Raw genomic sequence first — 19,824 nt, 5'->3', positions numbered from 1 at the left:
TCCTCTGCCCTCCATCAACCACAAACTGCCCAATAGCAGCGTCCTTCACGAGCCTCCTCCACAGAGGCCGGTCTTGACACCGCTGGTACCAGTTATTGGCAAGTCCACTCAGTTTCATATCCTCTCGCGCTACATCACTCCATCTATGCTCTAGCCCATGCCACGCCCATTTAGCCCCCTCTGGCCAACAAAAGCTGTTTAGAGGCATGCGGTGGCGAGGCATGCGGGCTACATCACCCAGCAAATGCAGCGCCCAACACACACCACACACAGCATCGAGATGACGGAAAAACGATATTGTTACATGAAGAGGGAAGCTAGAAAATTATGGAGGGAGAGAAAATGGTTGAAGCAACAAACAGCAAAAAAATGTGTATTGCACACGCTTCGATGATTCGCCGGAGTAATGACACCGTGAGAGAGAGAGATGAGGCAGCATTGTTGCTGGAAGCCACACCGGGATGGTTGGGCCACGTGGTGCGGAGCGTGGATTGGAGCGTCGTGCGAGGAAGGGGCACGACGAGACAGAAGGAAAAAGTACAAACAAGGGCGGGGGCAGGGGGGGCCTTGATGGTGGCTGGAGCTGCCGACAAAGGTCAAGGGTTGGGGAGGCCGGCTCGGACCGCCGTGCAAAAAGTGTCGCGTGCGGAGAGCCCCCGACGGGACCTCGGTGGGCCAACGCGATCGTCAACTCCTCTACACCACCCACTACCACCACCTCTCACCCCACCCCCCACGACCACCACCTCCCACCCCACCACCTCCCACCACCTCTCACCACCTCGTCCAGTTTTCATGCTCTGCCGCTCTGCTGTTGCTGGGAGGGGTGGAGAGAGTCTGTTCGTCGTTAACAACGCCGGTTCGCAGAGTCCATTCGCACCACTCGCATTCAGACGCGCTGCTCCTGCGGCCGTCTGGAACGCTCTTCCCTTCCGATGTTAGGAAGCCGCCGGGAGTCGTGATGCGCTTTTGAATCATCATCATCGAGATTGACAAACTCATTTCTTGAGAACTGGCTTTTGCGTTTAGCTTGTTGTCATTCCCCCGCACCTCCGATTAGTACGGCTGGCTATGTAGGATGCAAAAGACGTTCAAACACACACACACATTCAAACTTTTCATTTTTTTAAGGTTTGTTCTGTCTCGTTCCCGCTATCCGTCTGGCGCGCTCAGCAGCAGTTCGGCCTCATCCGCTGCACGAGTCCATTGACAAGAAGGGCAGTGTGCGTGCGCAATCCACTGCTGGATGAGTGTGCCTCCCTCAACCCCCCCCCCACCCCCCCCCCCCCGTTGGGTCGTGGAAGTTTTGTTTGACCGCACTGATCGGTGTGGACCGGCGAAGGCAGACAGCGCACAAGAGAACAGTACAACAACGCCGGCCTTCTTCACCTCCACAGCGCAGCGCCAAGGGCCAGCCATTGACAACAACGCGGCGTGCGTGGCGATGGCGATGGACAACCCACGCACTTAGCCCCAGTCTCAACCCCAGCGTGGCTTTCGAGATCAGAAGAGTCGCGCGGGGGCCACGTTCGGGGTGGCGGGCGGGGAAGATTTGCTCCGCAGGGATGTTGTTTTCATTCTCTTGCCTCTCACGACCCAGCGCACCGTGCACTGCGAGGAGGAGGAGGAGGGTGGCTTCAGCGGCTGTTGTCGCTGGGGCGGTGCTGTGGTTTTAAAGGCCCACAGCTGAGTCACGGTGGTTGCCAAGGCGAGGGCCCTATTTTTGTTCCTTGGTAGTAAGTGTTATTTTTAAATTGCTTATGCTGCAAAAGTATAGAAAATTGCTTTTATTCTCCCACAAACCTTGCTTTTGGGACCAGGACTTGACCTGATGACGTGACACTTGTGTTGCGCCCGAAACGTCGTGATGTATTTTATTTTTCTACCTACGTGACTGAGCATGGATTCCTGCAGTCACCAAAGCTTCAAATCAAGAATGAAGGAATGACACAAATGCACACCACGTGTTCTCATTGACAATAGGCACATTTCAAAAATTCACTGTCCTGGTCACAAAAGCAAAGTTTGTGGGGAATAACATCCATTTTCTGTACTTTTGAGGCATAAGACATTAGGAAAATAACACTTACTACCCAGAAACAAAAAAAACATGTTTTTTGTTACACAGTGAAATTATCGCTACATTCCAAGGGTCAGTCGGAAGGGATGGGGCCCCTATCCACGTCAGATGAGTACTGAACCAGTAATCTTCTCTCATTGACCTCACGCCAAGCCAGCGGGTGGAAATTCCACATTCCAACAGCGGGTGTGGTGCCAGTCTATCCATATGACAAACGCTGTTTGGCTGCCCATACAAAGCGGCATTTATTTTATCGACCCCTGCCCCCACCACCAACCCTCAACAGGGATTTGAAACGGGAGGATTTCTCCATAATCCTGGATGTCGCCAGAATGCTTGGTTGTAAAAAAAAAGCAACGTCACGCTACTCAAATTGTAAATGTTGTATTGGTTTTTTTTTTCTCAGGGAGGAATGGAGGCTACGTAAATGTTTTTCAACGGCAGCGCACTCAACGTTCGCCTGCCATCATCCCTCTGCGATCGTTAGCCGGGTCGATAAAGCGTCACGCCCATCACAAGTTAGGCCGAGAAAAATAACAGATTCCGTAATCGCAAAACGATCTTCAAAAATTAACCCGTAAAAACAAAGTTTTTCACTATAAATCCTTCATATGCGTGGCGGCTAGAGTCCTCTAGTCCTCTGGCTTGAGATGGCTGCCACCTATGGGTCAGATGATTGCCTGCCACCATTAAGCAATTGGTAATTAAATATAATTTATTTTTTCCTAAAAAGTGTAAAAATTTGGAGAAAAAATTTTTCACGAAAATAAATTGTCACGCATAACGAGTCTGTGTGCAAAATGTCAGCTCGATTGGATCACGGGAAGTGGGTTAAAAAACGACCGAAAGATTTGCACGGTCGTAAGCGCGCAAGCAAGCAAGCAAGTGAACTTAATATAAAGGATTTTAAAATAGGTGACGCCATCAACGATCCGTTGCGTCGTGAATTAGTGACGTCAAAAAGCGATGACGTCGTACATTTTACGTAGCAGTGATCTCACGTACACACTTGTGCTGGACATGTGACGTTCGGTTTTTTATTTATATCCCGGTAAATATTTTGTTGGGAAAGAAAATAGCGGACATTAATGATTACGAGAAAGGGCAATCGCGATGTGACAACATTTTGTACATATTGTGGCTTGGCGGTTAACCGACTGGATTCGCAATTCAGAGGTCGCCGGTTCGATTCCATCTCCTGGTACGGCGGGGTTGAAACTATGGAGCAAGTTTCTCGTCCCGGCGGCGAGGTGTCAACTACCTCGCCTGGTACACAGGAGGTCGTGGGTTCCATCCCGACCCTGACGCCTGCTGCTGTATATTTGGAGTTTGCGTTTCTCTCTCATCATCATCATCACGGTGGCTAGGAGATGTTGACTACCTCGCCTGGTGTACAGGAGACCGTGGGTTTGATGCCGACCCTGACGACTGCTGCTGTATATTTGGAGTTTGCGTTTCTCTCTCATCATCATCATCACGGTGGATAGGAGATGTTAACTACTTCGCCTGGTATACAGGAGGTCGTGGGTTCCATCCCGACCCTGACGCCTGCTGCTGTATATTTGGAGTTTGCGTGTTTCTCTCTCTTCTCGTGGCGAGATGTTAACTACCTCGCCTGGTACACAGGAGGTCGTGGTTTCCATCCCGACCCTGACGCCTGCTGCTGTATATTTGGAGTTTGCGTGTCTCTCTCGCTCTCCCGGTGGTCGATTCTTAACGGTAGAGGGGAAAAACAGGAGGACGCGGAGAAAAATCCAAACGACCACGGGGAGAGAGAGAGAACACGAAAACTCCGAATATACAGCAGCAGGCGTCAGGGTCGGGATCAAATCCACAACCTCCTGTACACCAGGCGAGGAAGTTAACATCTCCTAGCCACCGTGATGATGATGATGATGAGAGCGAGAGACACGCAAACTCCAAATATACAGCAGCAGGCGTCAGGGTCGGGATCGAACCCACGACCTCCTGTGTACCAGGCGAGGGAGTTAACATCTCCTAGCCACCGTGTGGGGGGGGAAGAGCAGGACAACCCAAAAGTTTCCGCCAGTTGACGTTGAACCTCGCGGGCGAGGACACGGCAGTACGAGTGGGCGTCATCACACCAAGGTCGGTAAATCGCCGCGGGCAATGCCAAGCCTCTCCCGCGCCAGGGGACCGCACGCCGGAATGCCGAGAGGCTGCCGGAAAAGAATGTTTGGCCGGGGTTCCAGCTGTCGCTGCCGTCACCAGCGCCGCCACCACCACCACCACGGTTCTACGGTTCCGTGAAAATCCAAGAGCAGCGGCGCGGAGCTGCGCGGAATAAAACCATCGGAGGTCGTTCAGCGGGAACACTGCACCCCCAAAACCACCCACGCCATAATGATGTGGAGTTCGTGTCGTTGGCTCAGAGTCGAAGTTGCAGGTCAAATGTTTGCACCAAGTTAAATCGGTCTTCGGGAATACCAGGCTAATGCAAGGGTGGGGTTCCACGCTCTATTTATATCCATTATTCTTAACAAAACCCATTTGGGTCCGCGACGCACACAACTAGCCCATTTTCAGCTTGCAGTGTCGTTCGTATTGCTTGCTTGGATCACACGAACAGGAAGAGGATTACGTACGCGAGGCAGAAAAACACACCAGCGGGACGCCCATTGAACAATTCGCGAGCCAATTCTGGAACGCACAAGAAAACTAAACTATTTTTTTTCATTTGACCAGGTGTGAGGGCCACGGAACTGCTGTGCAGCTCTCGTTCATCACAAATTATAGCTCAACGAAGTGGGCTTATCATGTGGAAATTTATAGCAGCCAAATACTCTAAGCGCGTGTTTCTAAAATGTGGAGGGGGGGAAACCCAAGGACCCGGAGAAAACTCCATGCGATCGCGGAGAGAGAGACGCACTCGCAAACTCCAAATATACAGCAGGTGTCAGGGTCGAGATCGAACCCACGACCTCCTGTATACCAGGCGAGGTAGTTAACATCTCCTAGTCACCGTGATGATGATGAGAGAGAGACACGCAAACTCCAAATATACAGCAGCAGGCGCCAGGGTAGGGATCGAAACCACGACCTCCTGTATACCAGGCGAGGTAGTTAACATCTCCTAGCCACCGTGATGATGATGAGAGCAAGATACACGCAAACTCCAAATATACAGCAGCAGGCGCCAGGGTCGGGATCGAAACCACGACCTCCTGCATACCAGGCGAGGGAGTTAACATCTCCTAGCCGCCGTGATGATGATGAGAGCGAGAGACACGCAAACTCCAAATATACAGCAGGCGTCAGGGTCGGGAATGAACCCACATCCTCCTCCATACCAGGCGAGGGAGTTAACATCTCCTAGCCACCGTGATGATGATGATGAGAGCGAGAGACACGCAAACTCCAAATACACAGCAGGTGTCAGGGTCGGGGTCGAACCCACGACCTCCTGTAGACCAGGCGAGGGAGTTAACATCTCCTAGCCACCTCGGCTCCCAACAGTGTGGCAGTTTACCGCGTGCCACAGAATGACTGCACGCCGGGGATGCACGGGCGCGTGTCACAGCGTGGACAAGCAGCCAACAGCGAGTCTGCATCGCTGACGAGAAACTTCAAGGTTGTGCGTGTTTTTTTTATATTTTCGAGATTCCTGCAGACGAACCCATTGGAAGTGGCCGCTATAAATTTCCATGAGACGACGGGCTGCCACTTTGCGTCTGAGAAAGAATAAAAACCACTACGTGGTTTTACGTGGCAAAGTAAAAAAAAAATTGTTTAGCTTAGTAAGGGACACGGTACATTCTATACTCTTTTGTTTTTTCGGTAAAGACACGTAGGTAAAAATTAAATAAAAATGAAAACAACTAAATTAAATCACGACGTTTCGGGCGCTACGTTGTCCCCACCCCGAAGACGGACGCTTGTGTTGCGCCCGAAACGTCGTGATTTTATTTAGTTGTTTTCATTTTTAATTTAGCTACGTGACTTTACCGAAAAAAAACAAAGAGTATGGATCCTTGCAGTCACGAAAACTTCAAATCTAGCATATACGGTACATTCTCTCGCAATATTTCGACGACATGCTGTACCGTAAATTCGAATTGTTGTGCCACGAGCCGCGTGTAGCATTCAGGAGACGGTGGAAAATCACACCCAGGCCTCTTGCGCAACGCACGCGGCGTGCTTCAGCCGCACCGAACCTCACAAAAATTTACCCGTAAAAACAAAGTTTTTCACTATAAATCCTTTATATGCGTGTTCAATGGGCCACAACCCAGCCCACATTGGTCTTTGAAACGGGCGGCTAGAGTCCTCTTGTCCTCTGGCTTGAGATGGCTGCCACCTATGGGTCAGATGATTGCCTGCCACCATTAAGCAATTGGTAATTAAATATAAAAAAAATGTACCTAAAAAGTGTAAAATTTTGGGGGGAAAATTGCACGAAAAGAAATTGTCACGCACAACGAGTCTGTGTGCAAAATGTCAGCTCGATTGGATCACGGGAAGTGGGTTAAAAAACGACCGAAAGATTTGCACGGTCGTAAGCGCGCAAGCAAGCAACTTAATATAAAGGATTTAAAAAATTATATTCAGGGCCTACCTTGGCTCCTCCCACCCTCAACCAGTATATATACAAGGACTGTTTTCTTGGAATTTCTCTCACTTGATACAGCAATCGTGCTGTGACGGTTCCACCTGAAGACGGAAGCTTGTGTTGCCTCCGAAACGTCGTGATTTTTCTTTGATTTTTATTTTACTTAATTAATTTTAATTTTTTTACCTACGTGACTTTACCGAAAGAACCTAAGAATATGAATCCTTGCAGTCACGAAAGCTTCAAATCTAGAATCAGTGCAACACTCTGCGTCAGAGAACAGCACCAAGGCAACTGCATTGCAGAACCACTTCTGAAGTCAAGTGGCCCTTTCCCCCCCCCCCCCCCCCATTCAAAAGAAGTGAGACTCACCTTTTATATGCCCTGCGTCGAGTGTTCTTAGGATTGCAATCAAACTTTGTTTTTCTTCTCGTAGTTACCGAGCACAGAGACCAAAGGTCCAAACTGCAAAGTGACCAGCAACAACTGTGTGTATATCTTCTTGGTTCTTTCGGTAAAGTCACGTAGAATGGAAATAATAAAATAATAAAAACAAAACATAATATAATAATTCTCACGACGTTTCGCCCACAACGCAAGCAGCCGTCCTCAGGTGAAGAACAGGTCTGTCGAGAAGACAGACCCTGTCTTCTCGACAGACCTGTTCTTCACCTGAGCACGGCTGCTTGCGTTGTGGCCGAAACGTCGTGAGAATTATTTGATTATGTTTTATTTTTTTATTTCCCTTCTACGTGACTTTACCGAAAGAACCAAGAAGAAGAATCCCTGCAGTCACGAAAACTTTAAATCGAAAAAAAAAACTATTTAGGTTGCGGCTCTGGGCAACGGATAACAAAAACTTCAGCCCGCTAGGCTCCGTAGATTCAAAGATATAAAGAGTCGAAAATTCCCAAGAATCTCAACGGGCAACGCGTCAAGTTCAACAAAAGAGTTCACTTGAAAGCGAGTCGAATGGGAACTGCGTTTTAGCCACTGGAGGCTGAAAGCCGGATCCAACGCTGAGGCTCCAGCAGTGCCAGCTCTGTTACTCTCGGACCCCTGAGCTCACCGGCCCACCTGTGGACCCGATGATAAGCGTGACCTTCCACCAACACCACGATTGCTCATTGGTGCAGAGGGACAGTGACCTGGGTAAACTGGCAGAGCGAGTGCTGTGGGGGAGAGTGAGGATGGCCTATCGGGTCCAAAAACCTGGACGTGTGGCATTGCATTCTGTTGCCAATGTTGGCTCGGTCAAATAACCGTGACAGCACCGTCGTGGTCGTAAAAACGCCGTACAGCCCTTGACCAATCCACTGCTGGATGAAACGAAGGCATCCCCCCCTCCCCCCACCACCTATTCCGCCTTTCAGTCATGGCGATTTGCTTGACCATGCCCCCCCCTCCCCTCCCGCCGTTGGTCAGTGTGGGTTGTAAAAGTGGGGGAAGTCGGGGTGGATCGGTTTCTGATACCGCTTCGCCATCGGTATTATATTGAAGTGCGATTGAAATAATATTAAGATAGTACTTTCATTTTATACAACGCCATTCACGCTAATGGCGCCCCATAACGCTGCACATGCATTATATGAGGATCAAATCCCATGTTCGAGTCGCAAAGCATTCCATAGCCATGCTAACAAAAGCCCGATCGCCAAAAGAACGCAACCTAGACCTTTGAGTGCTGAGCAGCTCGAGCTCAGAAGATTTTAAGGACCTTGGTGGAATATATAAATATATTAGTTCCTGCAAGTAATGTGGACTGAGCCCTTTTATAGGTTAATAGCAAAAGTGATAGCCTATTTTTCAGCGTATCCCCGGAAGAATAAAAATGCTTTTATAGTTCCGAATTTAATAATACGATGGCAGTTGATTTGTCGTATGTGGAGTGGCGGGGGGGGGGTGTTCCCGACTGCAGGGGTTGCACATGAGAAAGAATGTCCACCTTATTGTGATAATAATATCAGGCCCCCCAATCTTGCCTTGCAGGTCACGTTGCGTGGACAACTGGTGGCGCATTTGAAATGCGTTGGCACGGACTGGGACGCAGGTGGTGCATCGGCCAGTCGTCTCAGTCCTCGCAGTCAATCATCTCAGTCAGTCAGTCAACCCATGGTTCTTGTGTCTGTCCCTTGACTTCCTGCCAGCGGGCGTTCGACACTTCACGTGGCCTCAACGCGCACGTAGCCTGGCACAATCGCCGTCGTGACGTCACCGCCACTTGGTTATTAATGGCGGTTGTTGTTGCTGCATTTGAAATGCACTGTGGCGTTTTTTTCGGGCTGTGTTTTTTTTTTAAAGAGAATTAAGACGGCGGTGGTAACACAGGGGTTTGGGTTACCAGATGACACCAGCGTTAGCTATTGCCAGGAATCAACCTCAGGTTACCAGGAGATTCACAGCGCAGTCCGCATGACACCGCACCCAATGCTCCCCCCTGGCCTTGTAGAAGATAATCATTATGACGATCATCGTAAATTACGTTCAGAGTCCATGGGTAGCGACGTCACCTCGATGACAAATCTTCCACAGAACGTGGAACCGATTCTCTCCTCCCCCGTGTCTCGCAGCCGGCACGCGAATATCGCTCGCTCGCTCGTAACTTACGCTGCCAAGCCCAACGGACGGGACATTCGGGAGGACGACACAGCATTCCACCCTATTGTGACAACATCTGTGCATCAATAATGCACGGGAGTCAGGAGTGAGAGATCACCACTCACGCGGTCCACAGGGACGTCGTAACGCTGAGGTGTTGCAGAGACTCTGGCGTTCGTCATCGCCGTCCCAAGTCCCATAAAACCAAAAAGCATATTCCGCACAAATGCCCCTAATTGCATTCCAAATAGACCACAATGTATGGTCAATGCTCAACTGCCCATGGTAATGGGGGAAGAGGATACAAAAAACACACGCAGATAATGTAAAACATAAAAATTAGGCAATAAAATCTTATTTATTATTCATCTGCACTAAGATGGGGGTGAAGAAGTGGGATGTGCGTGTTTGCCGCGTTTCACTGCTTCTCAAAGCAATCGATTTGTACTGCCGGCGTGTTTGTGGTGGCGTGCGATCCGATACGCAATGCAAACGAGTGAGGAGCAGCCTGAAAATTAAAACAGCGTTGGGGAATTAAGATAAATTCCATTCTCCCATAATGCCCGGGGTTGTTTTCATGACGCGAATTGGATACAACGCGATGATGAATGTGTGTGGGAACACATTGTTTATAACGCGAATTGGACACAACGCGATCGAGCGAACGGAACTACGTCTCAGCGCGAGTAGCAACAAGCGGTCGTTCGGCTGCCTCGGCGTAGCAGCACGACACAAGGCGGTGGGATGCTGCTGGATGCTTCTAGATGATACCCCAACGCGCCCTCAACCTTTGCTCGGCCTGCGTACGCATCTCACGGTGTTATCGCGGACTGTGCTTTACGCCTGTTATTTATTAAATACGTGATTTTTCCATAATGCAGTGTTCTTCAGGAACTATTACCGAGTTACAGAACAGACTGTGTTCTATTCTGTTTCAAGCACGGGCAATCCACAACTCACGTCACGCGCCCACAGAAAGAATAAAAATCACGATTGGAGGTCAAACGTGCAATGCAGACGCTCTCGTTGAAATGTCACGAATCCACTCAAGAATCAATGGTTGTCCTCTCGTTTGTACAGACTGCCTCCAAACTTCGCAACCATGGAAAGCCATTCGTAGCGATAACCAAAACATTTGATTTTCATCTTCTTGGTTCTTTCGGTAAAGTCACGTAGAATGGAAATAATAAAAAATAAAACATAATAAAATAAAATAATATAATATTTAATAATGTTTTATTTTTCTTATTTTATTATTTCCATTCCACGTGACTTTATTTTTAATATTTTATTATTTCCATTCTACGTGACTTTACCGAAAGAACCAAAAAGATGAATCCCTGCAGTCATGAAAGCTTTAAATCGAAATTTGATTTTCACTCAAACTAAACTATTTTTACTTTACCAGGCAAGGGCCACAGCTATTTTTCAGAAGCGACCTGGCCAAAAATTATAGATCAACGAAGTGGCTTATCACGTGGAAATTAATAGCAGTCAAATACTCTAAATGCATGTTTATAAATTTGTTTCTAAATTTGTTTATAAATTTGGAGGACCCGGAGAAAAATCCACACGACCACGGGGAGAGACAGAGACATGCAAACTCCAAATATACAGCAGCAGGCGGCAGTGTCGGGGTCGAACCCACGACCTCCTGTATACCAGGCGAAGGAGTTAACATCTCCTAGCCACCGTACAATCCGTGGTCAACTTCAATGAACACGGTGGGTGAATGTTGCCCTCATCTGACACTGATTTGGATTCGCTAACTGACCAGTACGAGGAAGTATAGTCATTTATGTTGCTGTTGTTCTTCCCCAGCAACTCCGATTAACACGGATGGCTACGTGCAGCGCGAAAGAAGTTCAACGTACATGCACCGCACCTCCGATTAACACGGATGGCTACGTGCAGTACGAAAGACGTTCAACTTACATGCACCGCACCTCCGATTAACACGGTTAGCTACGTGCAGTACGAAAGAAGTTCAACGTACATGCACCGCACCTCCGATTAACACGGATGGCTACGTGCAGTACGAAAGAAGTTCAACGTACATGCACCGCACCTCCGATTAACACGGATGGCTACGTGCAGTACGAAAGACGTTCAACTTACATGCACCGCACCTCCGATTAACATGGTTAGCTACGTGCAGTACGAAAGAAGTTCAACGTACATGCACCGCACCTCCGATTAACACGGATGGCTACGTGCAGTACGAAAGAAGTTCAACGTACATGCACCGCACCTCCGATTAACACGGATGGCTACGTGCAGTACGAAAGACGTTCAACTTACATGCACCGCACCTCCGATTAACACGGATGGCTACGTGCAGCGCGAAAGAAGTTCAACGTACATGCACCGCACCTCCGATTAACACGGATGGCTACGTGCAGCGCGAAAGAAGTTCAACGTACATGCACCGCACCTCCGATTAACACGGATGGCTACGTGCAGTACGAAAGAAGTTCAACGTACATGCACCGCACCTCCGATTAACACGGATGGCTACGTGCAGTACGAAAGAAGTTCAACGTACATGCACCGCACCTCCGATTAACACGGATGGCTACGTGCAGCGCGAAAGAAGTTCAACGTACATGCACCGCACCTCCGATTAACACGGATGGCTACGTGCAGTACGAAAGAAGTTCAACGTACATGCACCGCACCTCCGATTAACACGGATGGCTACGTGCAGTACGAAAGACGTTCAACTTACATGCACCGCACCTCCGATTAACACGGTTAGCTACGTGCAGTACGAAAGAAGTTCAACGTACGCACGTACGATAAACCCGCGGTGAGCGATACGATGTGGGAAAGCCTTTATCCGCCAGTGGTAATGGGGCAGTTTTTTTAGTTTTGCTGCAGGCGAGCTGAAGCGACGCGATCAACTCGGGTGTGCGGACTGTCGCGTCTCAGGAACGCGAGAGAGGGCAAAGGCTCGGGGAAGACTTCATCCGACAGTGGTTTGATCACGGCTGGCGATGCTGATGATGATGTGGAAACCGCCTGGGTTGTTTCATGTAGCCGACCCCAGTTTCTAGAAAAATAACTCCACTGGGGACGAAAGCACGGATCTAAGACGGGAGAAGCTTCTTCAGAGGGCATTTCTAGTAGTGTGGAATAATGCATCAAAGCAACTCGTGCAAGCCCCCCCCTCCTCCCTCCCCGAAGGCATCTGTGACTCAGTCGAACAACATTAGCAGAAAATAGGTCGGGTTCCTCCTGCACAATATCATGAGAGCTGTTGCTGGTTCGTGGGGAAATGCAGCAAAGCCAAATAAAAAAAAATTAACCCGTAAAAACAAAGTTTTTCACTCTAAATCCTTCAAATGCGTGGCGGCTAGAGTCCTCTCGTCCTCCGGCTTGAGATGGCTGCCACCTATGGGTCAGATGATTATCTGCCAGCATTAAGCAATTGGTAATTAAATATTGAATTTTTTTTCCTTAAACAGTGTAAAATTTTGGAAAAAAATTTTCACGAAAATTAATTGCCTCGCACAACGAGTCTGTGTGGAAAATGTCAGCTCGATTGGATCACGGGAAGTGGGTTAAAAAACGACCGAAAGATTTGCACGGTCGTAAGCAAGCAAGCACGCACGCACGCAAGCAAGCAAGCGAACTTAATATAAAGGATTTAAAAACTATTCCATCTGATGAACGTCACCATTAACTTTGCGATTGCGCACCCGCTGACAATGCAGTGCCGGTGAGGGCTGAACGATTAATCGATTTCAAATCGAAATCGCAACATGAAACAATGCGATTAGCAAATCGCAAAGGCTGCGATTTTTAGCGATTTGAAAAGTCCTCTTACTTTCTTATTGGAATTGTTTTATTTTTATTATTATAACTTTTTTTTTACTTAACAATTGTTTTATGTTTGATTGTTCTATTTCTATTAAAATTTGTAATAAATACATGTTGGAAGCAATTCATATCTTTTAAGTTCTCATCCTTGCATCAGAATATATAGAGCAGTTCATATTTTGATGGTATCATGTGGTAATGCTCCATCACATGTTTTACATCTATTACACAGTGAATATTGAACTGAAGCTTGACTTTAAAAAATGTAATCGCAAATCAAATCGCAATAGCTGTCAGAAAAATTTACAATTAGATATTTTCCCCAAATCGTTCAGCCCTTGTGCCGGTCACTTATTATTCCAACTCCAGGTGAAAAAGCAACGCGCCTGTCCGTCCGTCCGTAACATGAGGCCGCACACCTCTTGTTAAGGATAATCCGACATGAAAGAAAGATTCAGCATTTTAAGTTGCTGTAAGGGACTTACTCCGGAGAATACCGGCCACGTTGATCAAAGGGCTGCCAAAAACTTGGGAGACTGAACCAAATATGACGCAAACGTTCAGTCAAGAGTTCAGTTGCTAATGGAAGACTTCAGCCAAACGGAAATTCATCCGAATTGTTCATCAAAGGGTTGTCGAAACTTTGGGAGAGACAAACCACAGTTGGAGAAAAAAAAATAACATTCGCAAACAAACGCGTTTCGCCCTGCCCACCAGATTCCGTCCTGATAATTAAATACTTCCCAAGTCAAATACATCCTGGAGCGTGCGTGTTACATAATCCATGCGTAAGCGCGGTTTTTTTTCCCCCTCCTACCCTGCTTGAATTTCATCACCATCGTAGTAGCCGTTGGCCCAAATCCACGACCAGGCCTATCCACGCCAATCTGTTCAGTCAGAATTTATCTTCAAATTTGGCACGCGTGCATAACATTTTAACTCCCCCTTCCCCGACTTAATCGGGGCAAGGCCCAATTAGGTGGCCTTATCTCGAGTAAACCAAACATGTGTTTGAAAACTGTCGGCCGCCAAGTGGCTGTCGACTTGCAAGTTGTTATTTGCTCGTCATCGCTTCGTTGCTGTGGTTGCCGGCAATGTTCAGACTTAGCAAACACTTTGGGCACCAACTGGCCGACAAGATGTCAAGACAATGTGCAGTTTGTGACAAAAATAGAAAAAGAATCAACACTCTACTCGGATTCAAACCCAATTACCTCCACAAATCGGCGGCTTTTTGCCGGCGATCGAACGCGCTTAGGCGGCCGTCTGGAACGTTCTTCCCTTCCGATATTAGGAAGCCACTGGGAACTGTGCACTTCTAAATCATCATCTAGACTGAAACACTCATTTCTTTCAAACCGCTTGCTCTTGCGTTTAGTTTGTTTCCCTTCCTCCGGCACATCCGATTAGCGCGTTTGGCTATGTACGGTGCGAAGGAAGTTCAACATACGTACATGCAGCCAGAGCGCTGGCTCCAAAAATAATCATCAGGCATGGTCAATCCACTGCTGGATGAAAGCCTCCTTCCCTCCAACCTCCCCCCACCGCAATCTGCCATCTCTTGCAATACTACAATGCAATAATCCATCCGTGGCTCCGGTCAATAGCCACATCTTTCACAGATGCGCAGTAGGGGTGAGTCAGAAAGTTATAATAATCATCAAGATTTAAATTTCGATTTAAAGCTTTCGTGACTGCAGGGATTCATCATCGTTATTATCTTGATGATTCTTCTTGGTTCTTTCGGTAAAGTCACCCTTCTACGTGACTTTACCGAAAGAACCAAGAAGAATCATCAAGATAATAACGATGCCGTTGTTGTTTTTGTTTTGAAGCAGGGTTCTGCACTGGCTTGTTTGGCCAATTCGATGAACACGCATCTGGCTTCGTGCGCGTTGAAACTTGAGGAACCCTTGGGACAACTCGCACACACACGCACACGCAAAGGAGAACACACAGAAGCCAGGAACGGATAGATTCCATAATCCGTTGCTGTACTGCCCCCTCCGGATCACCTCACTGCACAAATATTCAACGCCTGAGTTTCCCCAAAGTTATTCGACCATACTACACCAGGCAGTTCAGCGTGCGTTGGTGAAGGCGGGGAGCATAGACACGGGGAGGGGGGGGCGCATATAGGTAGAGTACAACAATGGATTTTTGCGGCACTGCCCACTGCTACCCACCACCACTTAGCCGTTCAGAAGCCTATGACTGCCTATTTGTGCAAACGTGCTCTGCTCATCAAAGTGTCAACCAGGCGCAAAGCTGATCAGATTCCGAGATCTGTCGTTTTTGGTCGTAAGATGTCTACGATAGGGCCTGAACGCCAATATGAACAGCACAATACAGTACTCTAAAGCAGCACTCCGCTGATGGACTTACCAGCCCGCGCCGAAAAAAACATCTCGCCATTACCAACAACACAATCGGCACAATGCTCCGTTCAACCAAGGCTTCTTAAGAAGGAAACCCCTTGCCATCAATTGATCTCCCGCTCACTGGAAGGTCTCGCTCTCCTCCTCTGCTGCTGTTCCCACAGTCCACAACTCACCTCGTCCTTTGCTTGCTCTCAGTGCTCTTTCCCACCTCGTTCCCACCTCGTTCAAATCCATGCCAATAATTGACAGCCTCCCAAACAGCCTCCCAATGAATGTCACGGACTTTGCAATCCAGTGTCTTCCCTGGCGTTCTTACTGCAACACTGTTGACGATTTTCCCTCATCACCATAGCCCCCCACCCACCCATCCATTCGCTTGTTTTCTATGTGCTGTAAGTTTGGACTTCTTTCGCACCGTACGTAGACAACCGTGCTATTCGGAGGGGAATAAACTGAACACACAAACGTGTGGGGGGGGGGGGGGGTATCACTGCTGTCACAGCGTCTGCATGTGTTTGGTAGGGAGCTGAAAATCCCCAGGCGTTGCATGTGTGGATAATTGTGATTAATAACGCAACTTAAAACATTGAACAAAATGCACAGAACCTTAAAAACTCTTACAAGATGCACCGTAAGATGTTTATGATTACCATGGTGGTTACAGTTATGATGATGATGATGATAAATTAGGAAGACACTGGTGAAAGCCATGATTACGATAAGGTTAAGAGACGTATATGATAATGATGGATAGAGTAGTTGGTGCCGAGTAGGGCAGTATAAGCAATAACGCAATGAATCCAGTTGTAGTGGTGGTAGTGGTGATGATGAAGAAGGCAGTGAAGATGGTTATGGTGACACTGATACCGATGATATAGTGATGGGCCTTATCCAGGAATCCTCTCTGGATCGATCGACTCAGAGGATGATTCAACCAATTCCATTAAAACGTGGTGGTGATGATGATGGTGGCAGTGAATATGATTGGGATTGATGGTTACCTGACACTTAAAGATAATTCTGCTCAATGAAACCGATGTCCACCAATGATGACCAACAGTTATGATGACGCAGCCGACGATGATAGTGGTGGTGGTGATACCATCATCCGCTGCTGTTGCGGATGACGGTGTTCACGAATCACAATGAACGTGTTGAACGAAGCATACTACGATCAAGCTGGTGACGAGTGGCGTCGATTGGTGCTGCTGCCGATTTAAAATCCTGCTGCTGCTTACGAGTCTATGGAAATCATAACGATCATTCATGCACGTGTAGAATGACACATCTCATGATGTTCAGGCTGATGATGCTGACAGCAAGTGAAAGCTGATGACAAAGATGATGATGATGATTACAATGATCACAGTGACACCGCCGCTGATGATGCTGCTGCTGCCGATCATGATGAAGAGCAGGCTGATGATGCTGACAGCAAGTGAAAGCTGATGACAAAGATGATGATGATTACAATGATCACAGTGACACCACCGCTGATGATGCTGCTGCTGCCGCCGATGATGATGATGAGCAGGCTAATGATGCTGCTGCTGCTGCCGATGATGATGAAGAGCATCACGCGAAAATAAGTGGGCGACTCGTGATGCCAATGACGACTGTGATTTTAAGTGATTCTTGCTGATGAAAGACTCCTGCTACCGATGATGTTGCTACCGATGATGCCGATGCCGCTGGTTATAATGAATGAATACTTACTCAAAGGCGAAGAAGAGGCCGCTGGTGATGGTGATGAGAGCCAGAGTCAGGTAGAAAACGCCCGACTGCCTTGCCATCATGATGCGCCCATTGCAGCAAAATCTGTTTCTTCCCGGGAACACCTCCCATTTGCGACGAGGAAGCTTCACCTTCGCCGACTCCATCGCGCCGGGCTTGCTCTCAGTTGTTGGCGACGAATGCTCACGACTGAGTCTGCGTTATTTTTGTTCAATCGCCTCAAAACGCAAAGAAATTTGTGTCCAAAAATTTTTTTTTTTTTTGGACCGCCCTCGCGGCCTAGCTGCGTTCGGGCCCCTAGGGCCTTGCCTGAATCAGGGCGCCGGGCGAGGTGCCCCTCCGCCGGCGGAGTGCCGCACTGCGGTCGGTCCAACTTTCGTCTTTCCCTTCCCTGGCCGCCGCCGCCGCCGCCCCGCCACCGCCGCCGCCACGTCCCTGTGTCTCGTAGATGTTCGTTAACGCAATGGCGCTAAATCTGTCGGCCTGTTGGCGAGCTCCATCGCTGCTTTGAGCCGACGTGGCCACATCGCGACGACTGCTTCGAACTCGCCTTGGGGCGCCTGGGCCGCCTCACCCCTCCTGCGCCTGACGTCACGACGCAACGATAATTTATGTTAATGAGGGGCCGTGGTATTATAAATATGTTAATTTATGCGTGATGTCATCAGGCCAGCATAACTTATGTTAATGAGGGGGCGTGTCATTATAAAATATGCTAATTTTATCGTGATGTCATCAGGCCAGCATAACTTATGTTAATGAGGGGGCGTGTCATTATAAAATATGCTAATTTATGCGTGAATGTTGAATTTGATTGCGGGGCAGCGCGGGGATGTTATGATGTCGTGACGTCAGGCACGTCTCATTTAAATAATTATGACGTCACTGAATATGTAACGATTCTGACAATTAAATTCGATTTAAAGCGTTCGTGAGTGCAGGGATTCATCTTCTTGGTTCTTTCGGTGAAGTCGCGTTAGAATGGAAGTAATAAAATAATAAAAATTAAACATAATAAAATAATTCTCACGACACTTATACGTTGGAAATTATTAATATATGCAAGACGTCATCACACATTAACATTCATAGCAACAATATTACAATATTAATGTGTATAAGTCGTCTGATACAATACATTGGGTGAGGTTAATGTTAATTATTCGTGACGCAGCATTCTTTACATCTAGACACCAGAGCTGAGCTATCCATCATTTTGAGTAATCGATTGGTCTACCGATAATCGATCCGATTACCCGACAACAGAACTCCTGTAATCCGCGACTCCAGTAATCCGCGACTCCAGTAATCCGCGACTCCTGTAATCCGCGACTCCTGTAATCCGCGACTCCAGTAATCCGCGACTCCAGTAATCCGCGACTCCAGTAATCCGCGACCCCAGTAATCCGCGACTCCTGTAATCCGCGACTCCTGTAATCCGCGACTCCAGTAATCCGCGACTCCTGTAATCCGCGACTCCTGTAATCCGCGACTCCAGTAATCCGCGACTCCTGTAATCCGCGACTCCTGTATTCCGCGACTCCAGTAATCCGTGACTCCTGTAATCCGCGACTCCTGTGATCCGCGACTCCAGTAATCCGCGACTCCAGTAATCCGCGACTCCAGTAATCCGCGACTCCTGTAATCCGCGACTCCAGTAATCCGCGACTCCTGTAATCCGCGACTCCAGTAATCCGCGACTCCTGTAATCCGCGACTCCAGTAATCCGCGACTCATGTAATCCGCGACTCCAGTAATCCGCGACTCCAGTAATCCGCGACTCCAGTAATCCGCGACTCCAGTAATCCGCGACTCATGTAATCCGCGACTCCAGTAATCCGCGACTCCTGTAATCCGCGACTCCAGTAATCCGCTACTCCTGTAATCCGCGACTCCTGTAATCCGCGACTCATCTAATCCGCGACTCCTGTAATCCGCGACTCCTGTAATCCGCTACTCCAGTAATCCGCAACTCATGTAATCCGCGACTCCTGTAATCCGCGACTCATCTAATCCGCGACTCCTGTAATCCGCGACTCCTGTAATCCGCTACTGCAGTAATCCGCAACTCATGTAATCCGCGACTCATGTAATCCGCGACTCCAGTAATCCGCGACTCCTGTAATCCGCGACTCCTGTAATCCGCGACTCCTGTATTCCGCCACTCCAGTAATCCACTACTCCTGTAATCCGCTACTCCTGTAATCCGCGACTCCTGTAATCCGCGACTCCAGTAATCCGCGACTCCTGTAATCCGCGGTCAGCTTGGCTTGACCCCGAGTGGTGAGATGTGGGAGAGAGGCCCCGAATATTTAAAGAGGCCCAAGTAAATAAAGCACGGAAAATGTTCGACTTTAAATTAAACAAAGACGCAACACATTTGTCAACGGCACTCTGTGGGGCCTTAATAGGACAAATATACAATAGGCGACGTTTCGGGCAATGGCCCTGCCTCAGAGTAGTCGAATACAATGTATAGACTATTAATATTCTGCATAATTTACCCACGAAAGCCTCTGTGTCGTGACTGTCTTCTAGGAGGGGACAATGTTGCAAACAATACAATTAAATTCAAAACGTATCCGTTACACAGATGCACCAAAATACACACGCACGCAAGGACAAAGCTCCCCGTGTAG

At 48.2% G+C, this 19,824-nt stretch overlaps 1 protein-coding gene across 1 annotated transcript in view; it reads right to left on the bottom strand.

Annotated features, from left to right (window-relative positions):
• The window catches only part of LOC133357075 (palmitoyltransferase ZDHHC14-like), a 95,570-nt gene extending 77,814 nt beyond the window's left edge, over nucleotides 1–17,756 (bottom strand). Inside the window, exon 1 of the mRNA XM_061574848.1 lies at nucleotides 17,168–17,756. Within this exon, the coding sequence (XP_061430832.1) occupies nucleotides 17,168–17,331 (164 nt within the window). The 5' untranslated portion in view covers nucleotides 17,332–17,756. The remainder of the gene's footprint in view (nucleotides 1–17,167) is intronic.
• Between the last annotated feature and the right edge of the window lie 2,068 nt (nucleotides 17,757–19,824).

The sequence above is a fragment of the Lethenteron reissneri genome, chromosome 56 (genome assembly GCF_015708825.2).
Source record: "Lethenteron reissneri isolate LAM-NWPU_2019-01 chromosome 56, ASM1570882v1, whole genome shotgun sequence".
Taxonomy (NCBI): domain Eukaryota; kingdom Metazoa; phylum Chordata; class Hyperoartia; order Petromyzontiformes; family Petromyzontidae; genus Lethenteron; species Lethenteron reissneri.
This window is presented reverse-complemented; position numbering and strand designations above follow the sequence as displayed.